Source organism: Heterodontus francisci, chromosome 4 (assembly GCF_036365525.1).
Source record: "Heterodontus francisci isolate sHetFra1 chromosome 4, sHetFra1.hap1, whole genome shotgun sequence".
Lineage (NCBI taxonomy): Eukaryota > Metazoa > Chordata > Chondrichthyes > Heterodontiformes > Heterodontidae > Heterodontus > Heterodontus francisci.
In genome coordinates this window covers 157,072,025-157,092,003 of record NC_090374.1, presented here as the reverse complement: position 1 = coordinate 157,092,003, position 19,979 = coordinate 157,072,025, and the positions used below count along the sequence as shown (strand labels likewise).

At 41.5% G+C, this 19,979-nt stretch overlaps 1 protein-coding gene across 5 annotated transcripts in view; it reads left to right on the top strand.

Annotated features, from left to right (window-relative positions):
* LOC137369347 (tetratricopeptide repeat protein 39B) overlaps nt 1–19,979 on the top strand; it is a 188,593-nt gene that overhangs the window by 44,065 nt on the left and 124,549 nt on the right. For all 5 annotated transcript variants that reach the window (XR_010974933.1, XM_068030427.1, XM_068030430.1 and 2 more), the window contains exon 2: nt 11,345–11,379. Coding sequence is in view for 1 of the 5 variants with exons in the window: in XM_068030427.1 (XP_067886528.1) it covers nt 11,345–11,379 (35 nt within the window). In the remaining 4 variants the exon portion in view is untranslated. The remainder of the gene's footprint in view (nt 1–11,344; nt 11,380–19,979) is intronic.

The window sequence follows — 19,979 nt, the reverse complement described above, 5'->3', positions numbered from 1 at the left end:
AGCACACAAATAAGGCTATTAACAGACACTTCAAGGGCTGTAAGCAATTTTTGTTCTCAAGCATGGGGACGATAAGGGATTGTGACCATGTCCCCGAATAAGAGTTCGCAGCCCTGTGGGGAGCCAGATATGGAGCCGGGTCCATTTGGCATCAGTGAATTAAAGGGCAATGGCTCCCAGAACTGCTCCGGCAGATGCATGCAGTGGTCAGTGAGTTTACAAAGGTAGAACAGAGGCAACTCTGCAGGCACTGGAGCACTTGTGGAGGGAGGTGCCCTACAGGGGCATAGCAGGGAATCCGGATAGCCATGACCTCACTTCTGGAGGCAAGGGAAGACAAACATGAAGATACGGCTGGGGTACTCCTGATATGGGGGTGAACAGTGATGAGGAGCAGCCACAGACAGAGCAAGTGCAGGTCAGTGGCCGTCACCATCACCCCCAATTCGGTGTCCACCGTGCTCCCGGGCCACTAATTGGCCTGCTCCTTTAAAATCGTTTGATGCAACGCAGGGTCGGGCACAGGAAATACGCCCGATGTGGTGGCCCTAACCCCAGATCCAAAATTCTGCCCAAGCAGTCTGCAAAGGGACATAGATATATTAAATGAGTGGGCAAGAAGGTACAGATGTGTATAATGTGGGGAAATGTGAGCTTTTTGCACTTTGGTAGGAAGAATAGAAAAATAGAATTTTTTTTTTAATAGTGAGAGACTATTAAATGTTGGTGTTCAGGAGGATTTGGGTGTCCTTTTATGTGAAACACATATGGTTAACATGCTGGTACAGCAAGCAATTAGGAAGGCACATGGTATGTTGGCCTTCATTGCAAGAGAGTTGGAGTACAAGCGTAAGGAGGTCTTGCAATTGTACAGGGCTTTGGTGAGAGAACACCTGGAGCACTGTGTATGGTTTAGGTCTCCATATCTAAAGAAGGCTATACTTGCCTTCGAGGTGGTGCAGGAAAGGTTCAGTAGGTTGATTCCTGGAATGAGGGGGTTGTCCTAAGGGAAGATCAAAGCCATTGTCTCTGGTCCTTGCTACAAACTCTGTTCCCTGGCTACTGACTCCTTCCCTTTCCCAGCAACCATCTGAGGTTGAGCCAGACTGTTAGCAACCTTGGTGTCATGTTTGACCGCAGGAAAAGTTTCCGACATTATATCTGCAGCATCACTAAGACCACCTATTCCCACCTCTGTAACATTGCCTGTCTCCAGCCCTGCCTCAGCCCATCTGCTGCTGAAACTATCATCCATGCCTTTGTTACCTCTGAACTTGACTATTTCAGTGCGCTCCTCGCCAGCCTCCCATATTCTACCCACCGTAAACTTGAGGTCATCCAAAACTCTGCTGCCCATATTCATGCCAAGTCCCATTCACCCATCACCCCCATGCTTGCTGACCTATACTGACTCCCGGTTAAGCAACACCTCAGTTTTAAAATTCTCATCCTTGTTTTCAAATCCCTCCATGGATTCGCTCCTCCTTATCTTTTCCAGCCCCACAACCCCCAGATATATCTGCACTCATCTAATTCCGGCCTCTTGAGCATCCTCCGATTTTAATCACTCCTTCATTGGTTGCCTCGCCTTCAGCTGCCAAAGCCTAAGCTCTGAAATCCCCCCCCTAACCCTCTCTGCCTCCTTTTCATCCTTTAAGACAGTCCTTATAACTTACTTCTTTGACCAAGCTTTTGGCCATCTTCCTTAATATCGCCTCATGTGGCTCAGTGTGAAATTTTGCCTTATAATGCTCCTGTGAGGTGCCTTGGGGTGTTTTTTTTTATGTTGAAGTTGCGATATAAATCCAAGTTGTTGTTGTCGTCCTATATGGAGAGTGAATAGAATTGCCCTATACGGTCTGGAGTTTAGGAGAATAAGCAGTGATTGCTTTGAAACATAAAGGATTCTAAGAGGGCTTGACTGGGCAGATGCTGAGAAGCTGATCCTCCTGCTCGAGAGTCGAGAGAGTATAGTATCAGGATAAGTGATCGGCCATTTGGGATGGAGATGAGATGAAATTTCTTCACTTGGAAGGCTGTGAATCTTTGGAATTGTCTACTGCAGAGGGCTGTAAATGCTCAATACCGATTGATAGGTACTTGGAATCAAGGGATATGTGATTCACAAGACTTGCAGATCCGGGAACATAGATCTTTATTTTCTGTACCTGTTCATGACAATTTAATTAAAAAGGCTAATGGAATGCTGATGTTCATATCTAGAGAACTAGAATACAAGGGGGTATAAGTTATGTTACAGTTGTGCAAAGCTCTGGTTAGACCACACCTGGACTACTGTGAGCACTAGTACCACACCTTCGGAAGGATATATTGGCCTTTGAGGCAGTGTAGCGTAGTTTTACCAAAATGATATCTGAATTCCAAAGGTTAAATTACAAGGAGAGATGACCCAAGGTAGGATTGTATTCCCCAGAATTTAGGTTGAGGGTGATTTGATCAAAGTTTTCAAAATATTAAGGGGCACAGCCAGGGTAAATCGAGAGAAACTATTTTCACTGGTTGGGAAGTCTAGAACTAGGGGGCATAGTCTAAAAGTTAGAGCCAGACCTTTCAGCAGTGAAATTAGGGAACAGTTAAACACAAAGGATGATCAAAGTTTGGAACTCTGTTTCGCAAATGGCAATTAATACCAGAACAATCATTAATTTTGAATCTGTGATTGATATGTTTCAGTTAACCAGAGGCATTAAAGGATGTGGGCAAAAGCAGGTATATGAAGTTGGGTCGTAGATCATCTATTATCTCACTGAATAGTATAACCGGCTTGAGGGGTTAAATGGCCTACTGCTCTTCCTACAATATGGGGATCGAGCAGGAAAGTGGAGTTGAGGTTGAAGATCAGGCATGATCTTACTGAATGGCGGAGCAGACTTGAGGGGCGTATGGCCTACAACTGATCCTATTTCTTATGTTCTTACGCAGCAAGCCCCATAAACAGCAATGAACCATGGGTTCTTTTGTCTGAGAGGGCTGACTGTGCATTTAAGATTAATGTTTCATCAGAAAAGGAAAAGAGTGTTCATTATTTAAAATACATTGAAGAGGAAAAATCAGATGAAGTATACTTTAGTATGGGCCAAAATTGCATTATATGTTAACTGCTTGAACTTCAAACAATTTAGCACCAATTCTTTTCCTGCTTGGAAGAAGCTGTCATTTGTCCGTATAATGTTAAAATGGAACAAAATATTTACTTAAGAAAATTTATATATTAAAACAAGACAAAACATTTTTCAAAACAGTTGCTTTTGAAAAAATTGCAGTCTGTAAACAGGATAATAGATTTTCAACATCAATTGAGCCAGACTGTTAGCATAAACTCATAGGTGCACATTATTGTTTTTCTATGTTATATATTTGGACTATTTTCACCTTGTAGCTCTCTCTTTATACTTCCACTAATGCACATTTTCACTTTTGACATAACTGTCTTTAATTCCCTTGATGCATTTTGTTGCATACTGGTTAATGTATTTGCATTAGTTCTTCCCATTTATTATAAAATGGATTAATGTCTACATTATTTTAACTTGAACAGGAATTTAACATGGCCATGTTTGTCAGTGCAGTGACGTCACAGAGGCTTTTAAACTCCCCAGTTGGCATGTGCATATTTCCTAGATTTCAAAATCAAATTTATGCTTAAGTAGACCTTATAATACCATTAATATTGGGTTATTTTGATTGATTACACTGTCTGTATAATTCCTGAAATAGCGACATAACCAATTATGTACATTGCCCTATGTGCTTGAGAATTTGAGTAACATTGACATTTTGCTTTAGGGTAACCATTCATTTAGATGAGATAATTTTTGCAATGGAAGAATATCTTGGTGTCCTAACAGCGCAGAGATTGATTAGTGAATATTCCTATTGGTCATCAGCAAGTTGACCTCAAGAGCTGTGGCTGTGACTTTGGATGCTGGGACAATTGGAACTTTTGAGACTTTGATGAATGAATTTTTGTTGCGTAAAGGTATAGAGGGATATGGAGCAAAGGTGGGTAAATGGAGTTGAGCTGCACATAGTTGAGCCATGATCTAATTGAATAGTGTAGCAGGCTTGAGGTGCTGTTCAGTATGATCCTATTCCTATCTTCCTGAGAGTAAACTATTTATTGTTTTTCAATCCAACATGGCTGCAGTGATTCTGTCACCATATTGTTTTACTCTCCGTTTCCTTCCCATCTGTGTCTGTATCTTACATGCGATTCCCCAAAAGGCCATGTTTGTTTGCTTGTCTGACTCCTGTTTCTGATAGTGTGTGTGAGAGATGAGGAGGAATGCATGTTAAAATTTTGCTTAATTTTGTCTAGTACATATTTTCTTGTTTGGAAGTTTCGCATTTTACTGAAACAGTTGGTACTAATTGTTTTGAACAGTGGCACTAACATTAAGTTGTTTCTGACTATGCCCAGCTGGTTGCCTGGCACCAATTCTGTAATCTTGCTAGTATTTCTGGAAAAGTGCAGAGTGGCACAAACGGTGTAATTGTCGTTTTGAAGGTGATGGGCTGGATCTTGCTGGAGCAAGACAACTTGCAGTGTGCTGTGTAGGTCAGACTTTTTCTACACCCTTGAGCTCAAAGTTTTTGTGCATAACATTGCTGGAGGTGCAACCTGATGAGAGCTGACAAGGGAGGCACAGTGGCGCAGTGGTTAGCACCGCAGCCTCACAGCTCCAGCGACCCGGGTTCGGTTCTGGATACTGCCTGTGCGGAGTTTGCAAGTTCTCCCTGTGACCGCGTGGGTTTCTGCCGGCTGCTCCGGTTTCCTCCCACAGCCAAAGACTAGGTAAATTGGCCATTGTAAATTGCCCCTAGTGTAGATAGGTGGTAGGAGAATTGAGGGAAGGTGGGGATTTGGTAGGGAATATGGAGTTAATGTAGGATTAGTATAAATGGGTGGTTGTTGGTCAGCACAGACTCTATGGGCCGAAGGGCCTGTTTCAGTGCTGTATCTCTCTATGACATGCCCACACACTTCTAATTTATAGAAATGGCTTATAGTTACAATATTGGATTTTACTGTTTTACCATAAATCAATTTGTTTTATACAGTACTCTAATAATGCTATCTAAAACTTGAAATTGGGTGTTGTAAAAATCTTAACATTATCCAAAACTATTTCTGGAATTTTAGTCAGACCAGCTCTGAATCTCACTGTGTTGATCCATCAATCACATTGGCCCAAAATCTCCTGGAAAAGCGCAACCGGCAGCCTATATTTTTTGCATGCCGATCTTCCTGCTACTCCAAAATTTTCTGGAGAAGTAAGTTGAATGTTTTATACCAGGCCTAGTGGTGAATCAAGGTTCTCAGAAGCCAATAGCTTGTCTGCTCTTCATCAGTGAACTAGTTCATTATTATGGTGTGGATGTTCCAGGAAATTATGGAAAGAGTGGCTTAGCCATTACATCTCCCATTTTATAACTTACTAGGACTTATGCACTGCTCCATATCCTATATTGCCACAATCCATTAAAATCAGTAGTGAGATTGAGTTGGCTAAGTCGCCACAGACGCTTATAGACTATTACAGAATGGCAATGAAGGGCTCAGAATCAGCAAAGAAGTCAGGGTGCCTGAGGGTACTGACTTGTTTGAGGAACTTCATTAAAATCTTAAATTTCAATCAATCAACGCTGAATTAAATACTTGCGCTCAACAGGTGTTTTCTTGCGTGGCAAAGAAGCTCAGACAATGTTACTGCTATAGGGAAGAGTCAAGCAGTGAAGAAAACGCAGCTTAGAGGTTTCAACAACCTTCTGCGCCATTCCTGGAAGCTGTGCATATCTTTGACCCTGCACAAATGCACCTGTTGGTGGAGTTAAACTCATGGGATGTGATTCCTGGCTTTGACAAGAACTGGAGACTGTGGAATGCGGAATCTCACACCTTACAAGGCTATCATGACGCTGTCTGACAATTCCAACAAACTGTGTGGATGCGGAGAGAGCTGTGTCTAAACACGGACAGGCGCTCACAGCTCAGAGACAGGAATTGAAAAAAGAGACAGTTGCAAGTTGCTCACAAATGTTCACATTCAACCACTCACTTCAGAGAGTAAAGAATGTGACCTGTTTATCGTTGGCTTTTTACAATAGTTTTTGTGTATACGATAAATGCCATTTGTAACCAGAAACATCCTTTGTCTTTTTTTTGTTGTAAATAGATCATTTTCGTGGATTGTTGTGACATCGTACAATTTATGATTTAAATATGTGAAATGGTGAAACTCACAATTCTTAAAATGCTGTGACTGAAATTTTACAAATTTCACAATGAATTTGGTAGAGTCCTACTCATGACCAAAACCTCTCATCTCTGATATTACCTCAGGGAATCTCTTCCCCACCTCTCCATTGCCTTGACTTCCTTCCGAAAGAAAGTCTCAAGATCCATGATTTTTAAAGGTTTACCATGATCTCTTTGATTAAATGTATCCCTATTTACAAAACCTAGGATCAACGACTTTTTTACAACTTTATAAACTCTTCCTCCCACTTAAGGATTTCCATATCTAAACTATTACATTTTCTGCTCTTCTAGTTTCTATTTTTAACCATCTCCTGTATTGGCCCCTCTCTGTATTAGAAACATAGGAAATAGGAGCAAGAGTAGGCCATCCAGCTCCTCGAGCCTGCTCCGCCATTCAACCAGATCATGGCTGATCTTCTACCTCGATGCCATTTTCCTGCATTATCCCCATATCCCTTGATATCTTTAATACCCAGAATCGATCAATCTCTGTCTTGAATATACTCGACGACTGAGCCTCCACAGCCCTCTAGGGTAGAGAATATCAAAGATTCACCACCCTCTGAGTGAAGAAATTCCTTTTCATCTCTGTCCTAAATGGTCTACCCCTTATTCTGAGGCTCTGTCCTCTGGTTCTAGACCTCCCAGCCAGGGGAAACATACTTCCTGCATTAACCCTGTTGAGTCCTGTAAGAATTTTGCGTGCTTCAATGAGATGACCTCACATTTTACTAAACTCTAGATAATACAGGCCCAGTTTCCTCAATCTCTTCTCATATGACAATCCTGCCATCCCAGGAATTAGTCTAGTGAACCTTCATTGTACTCCCCCTATGGCAAGTATATCCTTCCTTGGGTAAGGAGAACAAAACTGCACACAATATGCCAAGTGCAGTCTCACCAAGGTTCTATACAATTGCAATCCCAAAACATTATCTCACTTTTGTCAACATTAAACTTCTCTGGCATCTGCCCAATTTAATAACCTGTCTGTATCCTCCTGACATCATTTAGAAAAGAAGAAAGTGCTTTCACTTAGATAGCAATTTTCACATCCTCAGGGCATCCCAAAGTGCCTCACAATCAGTGAATTATTTTAGAAGTATGGCTGTCCCTGTTAAGCAAATGATGTGGTAGCCAATTTGTGCACAGCAAAGTTCCATGAATGGCCAATGAGAAAAATAACCAGTTAATTTCTTTTGTTGGTGTTCATTGAGGAATAAAAGTTGACTAGGGCATTTGGAGAGCTCCTGCATTCTTTGAGTACTGACATGGGATCTTTTATATCAACTGGAGCAGACAAATAGGCCTAACACCTTAACTGAAAACAGCATCTGTAACAAAGTTCAAGTCTTGAGTTGATGCTTGAACCCTCAACTTTCTAACTCCAAGACACGAGTGCTACTACTAAACTAAGCTGACACTTGAAGTCCTCTTTTCAGTTAACATTGCTCCCCTATTGCATTGTCTGTGAATTTTGATATTGTGCTCTCTATATCCAAGTACAGATGTATATTTATGGAAAATTGCAATTATCCCAACATTAAGCCTGGGGATCTCCAATGTTTACATTCCTCCATTCAGAATAATGTGTCCTAATCACTACTCCTTGCTTTCTGTTCTGTAATAATCTTGCTATCCATATAGCGAATTATTATTCTGCAGCCTGGTGTGGATTTTGTTCGAAAAAGTGCCTGTGATATTCATGATGCCACCAGGAGCAAGGATCACATGAAATTGTCAGATCTCTGATCGGCTTTTTCTTATATTGAGATTACAGAATGAGCCATAAATCTTTATATTGATTGAAATTCTTTTCATAGCATTTGTCCGAATGTCATAATAGCACTTGAGTGAAATGTGCATTTATGTAGAGAAATAAAACCTCCTGCACGGTCAGCAACGTATTCCTTCGATGTTAGTTTTGAAATTTGGTTTATATTATTTTACAGTGACTTTTTCTTAAAACAATGAAGCTGCTCCATGACCTATTTATAACATTTTAAATGGATATTAGTAATGTTGGTTACAGCTTTACAATCTAATAGAGCTTTAAAACTTTTTATGCACAGGTTTTTGAACTTAGTTTGCTCAATATATTGTCTCAGTTATGAGTTAGCAGGTAGGAGGCTTGTGTTTGCTTCACCTCTAACTCCAAGTTTTTTTTCAATTTGTTTCATGGATGTTGCTGGCAGGACCAGGATTTAGTGCCCATCCCTAATTGCCCTCGAGAGTGTGGTGGTGAGCTGCTGCCTTGAACTGCTGCAGTCCATCTGGTGCAGGTACACCCACAGTGCTGTTAGGGAGGGAGTTCCAGGATTTTGATCCAGCGATAATGAAGGAACTGTGATATATTTCCAAGTCAGGATGGTGTGTGTCTTGGAGGAGAACTTGCAGATGGTGGTGGTCCCATGTGTCTGCTGCCCTTGTCCTTCTAGTTGGAAGAGTTTGTGGGTTTGGAAGGTGCTGTTGAAGGAGGCATGGTGAGTGGCTGCAGTGCATCTTCTGTATGGTACACACGGCTGCCACTGTATCAGTGGTGGAGGGAGTGAATGTTTAAGATGGTAAACTGGGTGCTGATCAAATGGGCTGCTTTGTCTTAGATGGTGTCAAGCTTCCTGAGTGTTATTGGAGTCAGACTCATCCAGGCAAGTGGAGAGTATTCCATCACACCCCTGACTTGTGCCTTGTAGATGGTGAACAGGCTTTGGGGAGTCAGAAGGTTGGTTGCTTCCTGCAGAATTCCCAGCTTCTGACCTGCCCTTGTAGCCACAGTATTTATATGGCTGCTGCAGTTCAGTTTCTGGTCAATGATGATCCCCAGGATGTTGATAGTGGGGGATTCAGTGATGGTAATGCCACATTGATTATCAAGGGGAGGTGTTAGATTTTCTCTTGTTAGAGATGGTCGTTGCCTGGCACTTATGTGGTGCAAATGTTACTTGTGTCTTATCAGTCCAAGCTTGAATGTTATCTAGGTCTTGCAGCATAAGGACATGGATTAGTTCAATATCTCAGGAGTCGCAGACAGTGCTGAACATTGTACAATCATCAGCGAACATCCCCAGTTCTGACTGTGATGGAGGGAAGACCATTGGTGAAGCGGCTGAAGATGGTTGGACCTCTAGGACACTACCCTGCCTTGGGGCTGAGATAATTGGCCTCCCACAATCACAACCATATTCCTTTTGTACTAGGTAGGACGCCAACCCGTGGAAAGTTTTCCCCCTGATTCCCATTGACTTCAGTTTGGCTAGGGCTCCTTGATGCCACACTCAGTCAAATGTTGCCTTGATATCACGGGAAGTTACTCTCACCTCACCTCTGGAGTTCAGCTCTTTTGTCCATGTTTGGACGAAGGCTGTAACGAGGTCCAGAGCCAAGTGGCCCTGGCGGAACCCAAATTGAGCATCAGTGAGCTGGTTTTTGCTGTTTAAGTGGCGCTTGATAGCCCTGCTGACGACATCTTCCATCACTTTGCGAATGATCAAGTGTAGACTGATGGAACAGTAATTGGCTGAGTTAGATTTGTCCTGCTTTTGTGGACAGAACATACATACATACATACCTGGGAAACTTTCCACATTGTCGGGACACACCTGTCTCATAAGGGAGGACTACATTGGTTTCTCATGTGCAGTATTACCAGTTTTAAATTAATCTTTGCTTGTGTATGGTCTCTTTTACCCAAAGTGTGTACATTGTTTATCATATTCTATAACTCATGCTTACAGTAGGAGGGTCTGTTGTCATGGATGTCTTTGGGAATAGATTTGTAATTCAACTCTCACTGCAACATATTAGAGGCTATGGCAAAAAGGCAGATAACTCAGAAGTTCCAAATGAGTTATGGTTGCCCCATTTTGAATGTAGATGTGATGATTTTCTACTGGTTTTTTGATGTATGTTCTTTATCAACTCAAATGAAATAATCTAAAAAACATAGGTAATGCATTTAGGAAGGGCAAACAAAGCAAGGGAATACACAATAAACAGGAGGATATTGAGAGGGGTAGAAGAAGTGAGAGACCTTGTATTGCATCTCCACAGGTCCCTAAAGGTGGCAGGACAGGTAGATAGAGTGGTGAATAAGGCATCTGGAATGCTTTCCTTTATTGGCTGAGGTATAGAATATAAAAGCAGGGATGTAATGCTGGAACTGTATAAAACGCTGGTTAGGCCACAGCTGGAGTATTGCGTACAGTTCTAGCCATCACATTACAGAAATATTTGTTCTGGAGAGAGTACAGAGGAGATTTACAAGAATGTTGCCAGGGCTCGAAAGTTGCAGCTATGAGGAAAGATTGGATTGGCTAGGGTTGTTTTCCTTAGAACAGAGGAGACTGAGGGATGACTTCATGGAAGTGTACAAAATTATGAGGGGCCTAGATAGAGTAGACAGGAAGGTCCTGTTTCCCCTAGCGGGCACAGACTTAAGGTGATTGGTAGAAGGATTAGAGGGGATGTGAGGAAAACTTTTTCACCCAGAGGGTGGTGGGTGTCTGGAATTCACTGCCAGGAATGGTGGTGGAGGCAGAAACCCTCAATTCTTTTAAAAGTACCTGGACCTGCACCTGAAGTGTTGTATCTTACAAGGTTATGGATCAGGTGCTGGAAGGTGAGATTAGATTGGCTGGCTAGTTTTTCTCAGCCGGGGCAGGTACGATGGGCTGAATGGCCTCCTTCTGTGCCGTAACTTTTCTATGGTTCTATTTTTACTGTTCTTAAACCATGTCAAAATTAAAATTTGTGAAGCAATGCCAATTGCAGCAGTTTATCTCACCTAATCAGGGTACGATTTATGCAGTTATCCTTATTGCCCCTTTTTCTCTTTCCCTTACCACTTATCTATAGGATTTCCAGGGAGGGGATAAGTTTAGCATTTGCTCTGTGACTTCATCTGTAAAGTGCAATAATTTACAGATTAAATTCTGAATTAAAGATGTTATTAAATATACATTCAGATGATACTAACTTTTTTCTACGGGTAAAGATTATAATTCGCAATTTATCATTTTCCAACCACTAGAGGGACATCATTGTACTTTCTTTGTTTTATAGGACCAATTTGAAGATGCCTATGAAAACATCCCAGTGTAAGTACAATATTACGGTACTCTTTAAGTTTTGGACAACCTTGAATATATGAGGAGGCAAAGGCATACAAGGTTATTTGAAAGCTCGCTCAACACTATTTCTGATCATTTTTCATAGTGATTTCATATCATTTGTAGATAGTCCCATGTCTTAAAAGGGAACCATTAGTGGGGGAGATGGGGGAGAAAAAACATGGAATGGCTGTGTTTTCTGTGCTTGTTGGGCATTACAAGTCACTTTGATGTGCTGTGTGTTTGTCAGTACTACTTCAGTAATGACAAGGGTGATGATGTCCATTTTAATTTTAAAGAAAGTCTTCTACTTTATAAGTCAACACATGAAATATCTTTTTATTAGTGTTAATCGCACTGTCTTACAGTTATTTTATGGCCAAGTGCTGCTTGTTTAAATGTCTCTGTCAGAAGACTCCATGCTGGAGTAATCCCACTTTTTATTTACCTTTGGCTTTTCTGGTGTTGGTCATGGTAAATACCAGAACCTTTCTGGTCAAGGTGATTGGTATCTGTCTGAATGCTAAGGTCTAGAGAGTAAGAAAAGAAAAACTTGCATTTCTTGGGCGCCTTTCATGATCGCAGGACGTACCAAGAAGTGCTTTACAGCCAATGAAGTACTTTTAAGTGTAGCCACTTCGTAATATAGAAAATGTGGCAACCAGTATGCGCATAGCCATTCCCATGAAAAGCAATGAGACAATAATATTGTCAGTGTTGGTTGAAGGTTAAGTATTGTTTCAGGACACTGGGGAACACTTCCCTGCACTTCTTCAAATAACACCATTGGATCTTTTAGGGCAGGTGGGACCTCTGTGACGTCTCATCTGAAAGATGATACTGCCGTCAGTGTAGCACACGCTCATCCCACTCATTACCTTTGGTTGTTGAGATGAGGAGTTAGCTTCACAAACAACTGAATTTTCAGATGGTGAAACTCAAATAGCTGACTGCTGATCCTAAACTGCAGAGATGAGTCAGTAATCTTACTGATGCGAGTAACTGGAATTTTGATTTCTTTTAACTTGATTTGGATATCAAGGGCCTGGTTCAGAGTTGCATCTGTAAATATCCTCACGTTTCATATCACACTAGGGAAACAACAACTTAAATTGATATCACTCCTTTTACATAATAAAATGTGCCAAGGCACTTCACAGGGACATTATAAAACAAAATCTGACACCGAGCCATATAAGGAGATATTAGGGCAAATGATCAAAAGCTTGGTCAGAGAAGTAGGTTTTAAGGAGTGTCTTAAAGGAGGAAAGTGCGGTAGAGCATTGGAGAGGTTTAGGGAGGGAATTCCAGAGCTTTTGGCCCAGGTAGCTGCAGACTCAGCCACCACAGGTGGAGTGATTAAAATCAGGGATGCTCAAGAGGCCAGAATTAGAGTGCAATTATCTAGGAGGTTTGTAGGGCTGGAGGCGATGACAGAAGTTGTGGGTGAGGGGGTGTGGGGAAGGGGCGGGTGTGTGCGTGGTGAAGCCATGGAAGAATTTGAAAACAAGGGTGGAAATTTTAAAATTGCTCTACTGGGAGCCAGTGTAGATCAGCGAGGAAGGAGTTTGGTGTGAGTTAGGACACCGACAGCAAAACTTTGGATGACCTCAAGTTTACGGAGGGTAGAATGTGGGAGGTTGGTCAGGATTGTGGTAGTTTAGTCAAGTCCAGAGCTAACAAAGACATGGATGCAGGGTTCAGCAGCAGATGAGCTGATGAAGAGGCAGAGTCGGGCAATGTTGCAGAGATAGAAATAGGCCTTAGTAACGGTGAGGATATGTGTTTGGATACTCATTTCGGGCACCAAGTTTGTGAATAGTCTGGCTCAGCCTCAGATAGTTTTCAGGGAGAGGGATAGAGTCAATGGCCATGGAGCAAAATTTGTAGTGGGGCCTAAAGACCATGGTTTCAGTCTTCCCGATATTTAATTGGAGGAAATTTCTGTTCATCCAGTGCAGGATTTTGGAAAGCAGTCTGACAATTTAGAGACGAAGGAGGGGTTTGAGAGGTGGTGGTGAGGTATAGCTGGGTTTCATCATCGTAGATGTGAAAACTGCTGCTGTGATTTTGAATGATGTCTCCAAGGGGCAGCATGTAGATGAGAAATAGGAAGGGGACAAGTATAGATCCTTGGTGGACACCAGAAGTAATAGTGTGGGAGTGGGAAGAGATGCTATTGCAAGTGATACTTTGGGTATGATTATGTAGGCAAGAATGGAACTAAGTGAGAGCAGTCCCCCCCAGCTGGACGACAGTGGAGAGGCGTTGGAGGAGAATGGCTTGAACAACTGAGTCTAAGGCTGCAGACAAGTTGAGAAGTTTGAGGAGGGAAAGTTTACCTTTGTCACAGTCACAAGAGATGTAATTTGTGACTTTGCTAAGAGCAGTCTCGATACTGTAATGGGAGCGGAAACCTGCTTAGAGGGATTTAAACATCGAGTTCTGGGAAAGATGAGCGCAAGTTTGGGAGGTGACATCATGTTCAAGGATTTTAGGGAGGAGAGGTTGGAGATGGAAAGGACAGAACGGTTAAGGGTTTCTTTTGCAGAGAGGGGTGATAACAGATTTGAAGTGGGGGGAGTGTACCTGAGGAGAAAGAACCTTTAACAATTTTAGCTAACATGGGAGCTTGGAAGGGACGTTGGGTAGCCAGTAGTTCACTGAGATAGGGTCGAGAAAGCAGGAGGTGGGCTTCGTGGATAAAGTGAGCTCGGAGACGGCATGAGGGGAAATAAGAGAGAAATCGGAGAAAGATAACATTTCAGCGGTAGGGTGGGTAGGAGCCTTGGAGGACGTTTGGCCCAGTGAGCTAGGAGAAGGGAGAGATGTGCAGGGACAGCTGATTGGATGGTCTCAATCTTAGTGACAAAGAAATCCATGAGCTTGTCGCATTTGTTATTGACGGTGAGGGTGGAGGAGACGGGGGGCCGGGGGAGGTTAAGATGGTTTGCAGTAGAGAAAAGAAGCCGAGAGTCATCTTTGCATTTCAGGGTCATCCTCAGCTAGTGAATAGGAAGCCACGAAAACCTTGCTGAAATGCACCACTTAACCTGTTGGTGTAGCTATCACAACTTAGAATCCATATATATCATCTTGTTTCCTCTGCTGTGTAGCATATAAATAAATCAATTGGGTTTGCTTTTATTGAGCTGTGGAACTTTCTTCAACTACAACGCTGATTGCTTAGATTTGGAAAAGTATTCCTCAACTACTTTATCCCTGTACTGATGAAATTGGTTTATTTGGCTTTGGAAAATGGACAGACGTTGAATGTCTAGATAGTCAGCCTCCAGAATGTCAACAGCCTTGAGGAGGAAAATTTTCTTCTCATATCTTCTAGATAAGTTTACTACTTGCATTTTGACTTACTTTCTGTGTTAATTAAAAGTGGCTGTTGCTACAGGATTTTTAAGCCATGTTTATATGTACTGTAGAAAATTGGATCTTTTCTTGAGAAACCAAAGTGTATGTGTGGGTGTGTTTATATTATATGTTAAATATATTTTTATGTGTATGCAGGTGCTGTTTAAAGTGCACTGCCAGTAGCTTAAGGGGTAGAAACCAGTCTGGGTACCTCCACAGGCAGTTCACTCCATGAGAAAAATGAATGTTGGATTGTCAGCAAGGGCCTCAGGTATGCTGTGTAAGTAGCGGGTTAGATCGGGCAATGGGGATGGTGATCGCCGGGACTGTCGAGACCATTCCGAGCTCCACAGTAAGGTTTAAGTTTGTTTTTTTTTAAACAATATTTACTTTTAGTTGATGGCCACAGGTGCCGCTGAAGAATCCTGAGTGGAACAGGCTTGTGATTTCCTATCATCTGCCCTGCTCTTTGGGAACAAAGGTTGTAAGTTGACCTTCAACAGGTGCTAGGCCCCTCGTGGGCATATTTAGACATCCACCCAGGGTGCCTAAAAATAGCCCCCACAAATTAGCAGTCAAAACAACAACTGTGCAGAATACTAAATTGCTCGACTTTGTGCCAGTTTTATGCTCTCAAAATGAGCGCAACACATACCAATTTCTACCCCCAAGTGTTCAAGCATTAGGCTCATAACCAGGAAATTGTACCACTCGGCCGCACTTTCCTTGAATGGATGATTTTTCGTTCTGGCGGTCGGTGCTGGCAAAGCTGAGCTTGACCCAAGGATCGATAAAATGAATGTTCAATTCTTTAAAATATTTTATTTTGGGAAGGTTTATACTACAGCTTCGTTACCCAGTTGGGTCGCTGTGTCTAGATCTGAGAATGTGCAGATGTGATAATTGATCTATCACAGCTGGACTTTGAGTGAGCTGCCTGGGAGATTGCAGCTTGATGGCAGCACGTAGCTCCATTTCTTCCAACCCATTCACCATGAAGAAGGCAACTCTGGCAGACTTTCAGAAGTGCTAATTCACATTGTTTTTTGAAAAAACTTTTCAACATTTGGAAATTTGAAGAAAAAAGACAAAGACTAAGTAGTGGAAAAGATGAAATGTAACTAGAATATACCTAGTTTGGGTTTGAATAAAGGAAAGCTCAGCAGAATTATTTGCTAATCAATGCATCTTTCTGGTGTGTACCATGCAGTTTGCAGTCATTCCTTGTGTTTCTTGGCCTAGTTTTGATGGCTACAGGGTCAGAGAGAAATCTTCAAGATTTTTTCCCTAATTGGCCTGGGATTTTTTTTTTTACATCTCCCAGGAAATCACTTGGCTCCGAGTGGTTGGGGAGTATCTGCATTGTAATTTATAAGGCATCACAACCATATGCGACAGGACAGTGGTTTTGGTCTTCCCAAAATTTAGTTGGAAGAAATTTCTATTCATCCAGTACTGGATGTCGTACAAATCATTCCAGGGCTGAGGGATTTTAGCAACAAGGTTAGGTTGGAGAAGCTGGGGTTATTCTCTTTGGAGCAAAGGAGACTGAGGGAAGATTTGATAGAGGTGTACAAGATTATGACTGGTTTAGATAAGGTAGAAAAAGCAAAGCTGTTTCAATAAGTTGATGGTACAAGTACTAGGGGAGACAGATATAAGGTTTTGGTCAAGAGGTGCAGTGGGGATGTGAGGAAGAACATTTTCTACACAGTGGGTGTTAATGATCTGGAACTTGCTGCCTGCAAGGGTGGTGGAAGAGGATGATTCATGATTTCAGAAGGAAATTGGATGGGCACTTGTGGGAAATAAACTTGCAGGGTTACGGGGATAGAGCAATGGTATTGGACTGATTGGTATGCTCTGCAGAGAGCCTGTATGGACGAGATGGACCGAATGACGCCCTTCTGTGCTGTTATGTCTCTCTCACTTTATAAGCAATGTGACAATTTAGGGGCAATGGAGGGATAGAGAGAGATGATGGTGAGGTAGAACTGGGTGTTGTCAGCGTACATGCTGAACTAACGCTGTGTTTTCAGAGAACGTTGTAAGCAAATTGTATATTCTCAAACTTTCTTTTCCCCCTGACCCATCACCCTTTAACAGGCCAAATTTTCTACTTTTGCATGGCTTGACTATTTATGGCAACTAATAGCCCCTTTAATTCTGTAAATATATGTGCTTTTAAATCGTTTGAGCACATAGAAAGTATCATTTATTTAGTTAATATGATTACTGTTCATCCCATTCTTTACCTCCTAGTAAGATGACACTGGTTTTAATCTATTGAACAGTTAGTCAGTGAATGACTGACAGCATGTAGTGTGCAGTTATTTAAATTCAGAATTATTTATGTTGGTTGTGTCCGTGTTTGATTTTAGCTGATTCCATTTTCTGAGATAAGCTCTTCCCTGCTTGTGCCTAACAGATGGTTGCTGGATTACAGATTAAAATGAGTCCATTATCTTTCTGGAATATCAGCAAGCCATCTGAGATGCTGATGCATTATTTATATAATGCTGTGTTGTGCATGGTTTTGAACATCAACATGCATTCTGCAAGGTGGATTGACAAAAAAAAAAGCTGCTGCAATGTGCGCTTAAATGGCCTCCCTTTCAGACTGACAATCTTGGATTTTCATAGATGGTTTATAGATGCTTTTAATTGTAGTCTTACTGATTTTAATAGTAATCACTATGTTTAAGTTCAAATAAACAACAGTATTACATTTTAAAAGCAAATTTTCTCTGGCATCTTTTGTCTAACATGGCCGAGACTGAAAATATTTAGTCAGATCTGTTCAGCATTTTTAGAGGGCCATAGGGCTGGAGGGGCTCACAAGGACGGGGCTGGAGGGTTGTGGGAGGTTACAAGGACAAATCTATAGAGCTGGCGGAAGTTGCAAAGACGGGAGGATTTGCTGATGGGAGCAAGCATTTTGAATTTGACAAGCTGTGTGATGGGGAGCTAATGCAATAAACAATAAGGCTGATAGGTGAAAAGGGGTTTGTGTGGGATAGGAGATGGTATATATGGGGGATGGAGCTCGGGGACATTAGGAAGGCATTGGAAAAGTTGAGTCTGAGGGTGACAACAGATCTTATGACCGGCACCAGTCAGTGTAGGTGAAATTTGGGCAAAATCTAGCCATGCTCTGAGAGTAGGGAATCTTGGTAATAGTGGATGAGGAGTTTGAATCTCACCTCAGGGGTAACCTGGTCTCTGGTTGCAAAATATTAGAGTGAGCTTGAGCAGGTGTCTGAAGATGAGCTCATGAAAGTACTGAACAAGGTGGAATCAGTTTTGCTGATTTTGAGCTATTTAAAAGAAAAGAGAGAGTTTTGGATCATTCACAGCTTAATGTCCAGTAGGATTAGGAATACTGACAGTGTAGTGATGGCAACAGTGAACTAAAGCTGGATATCATTGGCATCCTTATAAAAAATTGCGGACAGTTATTGCAAGCTGTGGTCCAAAGTAGCATTTAAATGGGTCTATCCCAACAAAATATATGCAAGATTAATCACGCCTCCTAACTTAATTTTAAACCAGTCATTCATCTCTTACTGACAAGAATAATCAGAAGAGAACTGGCTCAAGTAAATGTAATTATCTCTTGAGGTGGTGTATAAAGTGAGCAGTGACATTTATTGTCCTTTTGTTCTCTCTGTTGTCCTCTCTGTCTCTCTCTCATCCTCCCTCTTTTTAGCCATTTCAGTTTTAGGTGTCAGTCTCAGTGGGTAACACTCTTGCTGCTAAGTCAGAAGGTTTGATTCCCACTCCAGAGACTAGGGCATAAAATTGAGGCTCAGGCTTTAGTGCAGTAATGAGGGAGCGCTGCACTGTCTGAGGTATTGTCTTTCACGTGAGATGTTAAACCAAGACATCTGCCCTCTGGACGTAAAAGATTCCATGCCACTATTTTGAAGAAGTTCTCCCGAGTGCCCTATTCAATATTTATCTCTCAACCAATGCCACTTTGGAAAAAAAAATTGATAATCAAGGTCATTTATCACATTGTTATTTTAGGGCTCTTGCTGTGTTGAAATTGGCTGTGTTGCTTCCTAAAGTACAACAGTGACTGGACCAAATATTACTGAATTAGTTGTAAGGTGTTTTTGAGATGTCCTGTGGTCATGAAAGGCGCCAAATAAAATGTGAACTAATTCTCTTTCGCTTTACCTAAAAGGCAGCTTGAGGAAAAAGAAACAGGCCTTCTGTTGTGACTCAGGCTGAGGTTAGAGCTGCTACGTGGAGTAAGGCAGCAGTTGAACTTTGAGAGGCTGTAAAGGGCACTTGAAATATATATTTAAAAAAATGAATGGCAGTCTGTGGTGAGACTTGGCCTGACAGGCTGCAGTTTGTGGCAATCAGAAAGGACCGTGCAGTGCTGCACCAGCGAGGCAACTCTGAGTTCAGCTGCTTTTTCTTTTTTGTAGTGAACTCACTAACCAATGGCAATCCACATTTTAAAGCCACAAACAAAAATAAAATGAGAATTAGTGACTAGATTCCCACATTTATGCAACATTTCAGAGACAAATACCCTCTGCCTTCTATTTAAAAAGAAAATATGTTTTTAATCCTTGCAGTAATATAAGGCAACAGCATCTTTTGGTGATGTACTAAGCAAAAGATTTGGGTGGCAAAGGGTTTTAGAAGGACAATTGACAGCTGATCATATTGCACAATGTGCTTGTGAGCTGCCAGAATGCTCAGTCTTATGAGCTGTCTATCGTGCTTTCTTGCTTCTGATTCCGTTGATCTTTAAATTGTTCAAGATCTGGAGAAATTATTGGAGAATCAATGAAAATAGAGCCAAGTGATTAAATTCTTCTTGCAAAGGGTAGAGAAAATTCTTCCATGTCAATAACAAAAGTATATTTATTAAAAGGCTCCAATTTATTTTAATGTCCTACATTATGACTGAATTCACTCTTGTATTTTTTTTTGTGTAATTGGACCATTTTGTATGGAGTGCCGGATGTGAATTGAACAGCCAGTTAGCAGAACCTGAATTTTAATTCAAAATAGACCTACATCTCAACAAAAACCCCTTGCTATTTTAGATTTTAAAAAATTGGGAGCTGTAACCAGCAATGCGCTGGGTATATGCTAGTTAGGTGTTATCCAAATAAACACTCAAATTGTTGTGATAGTACAATGGATGCTATTTCAGACCCACAACGATATTGCAATGTAACAGAAGACTTTGGAGTGTA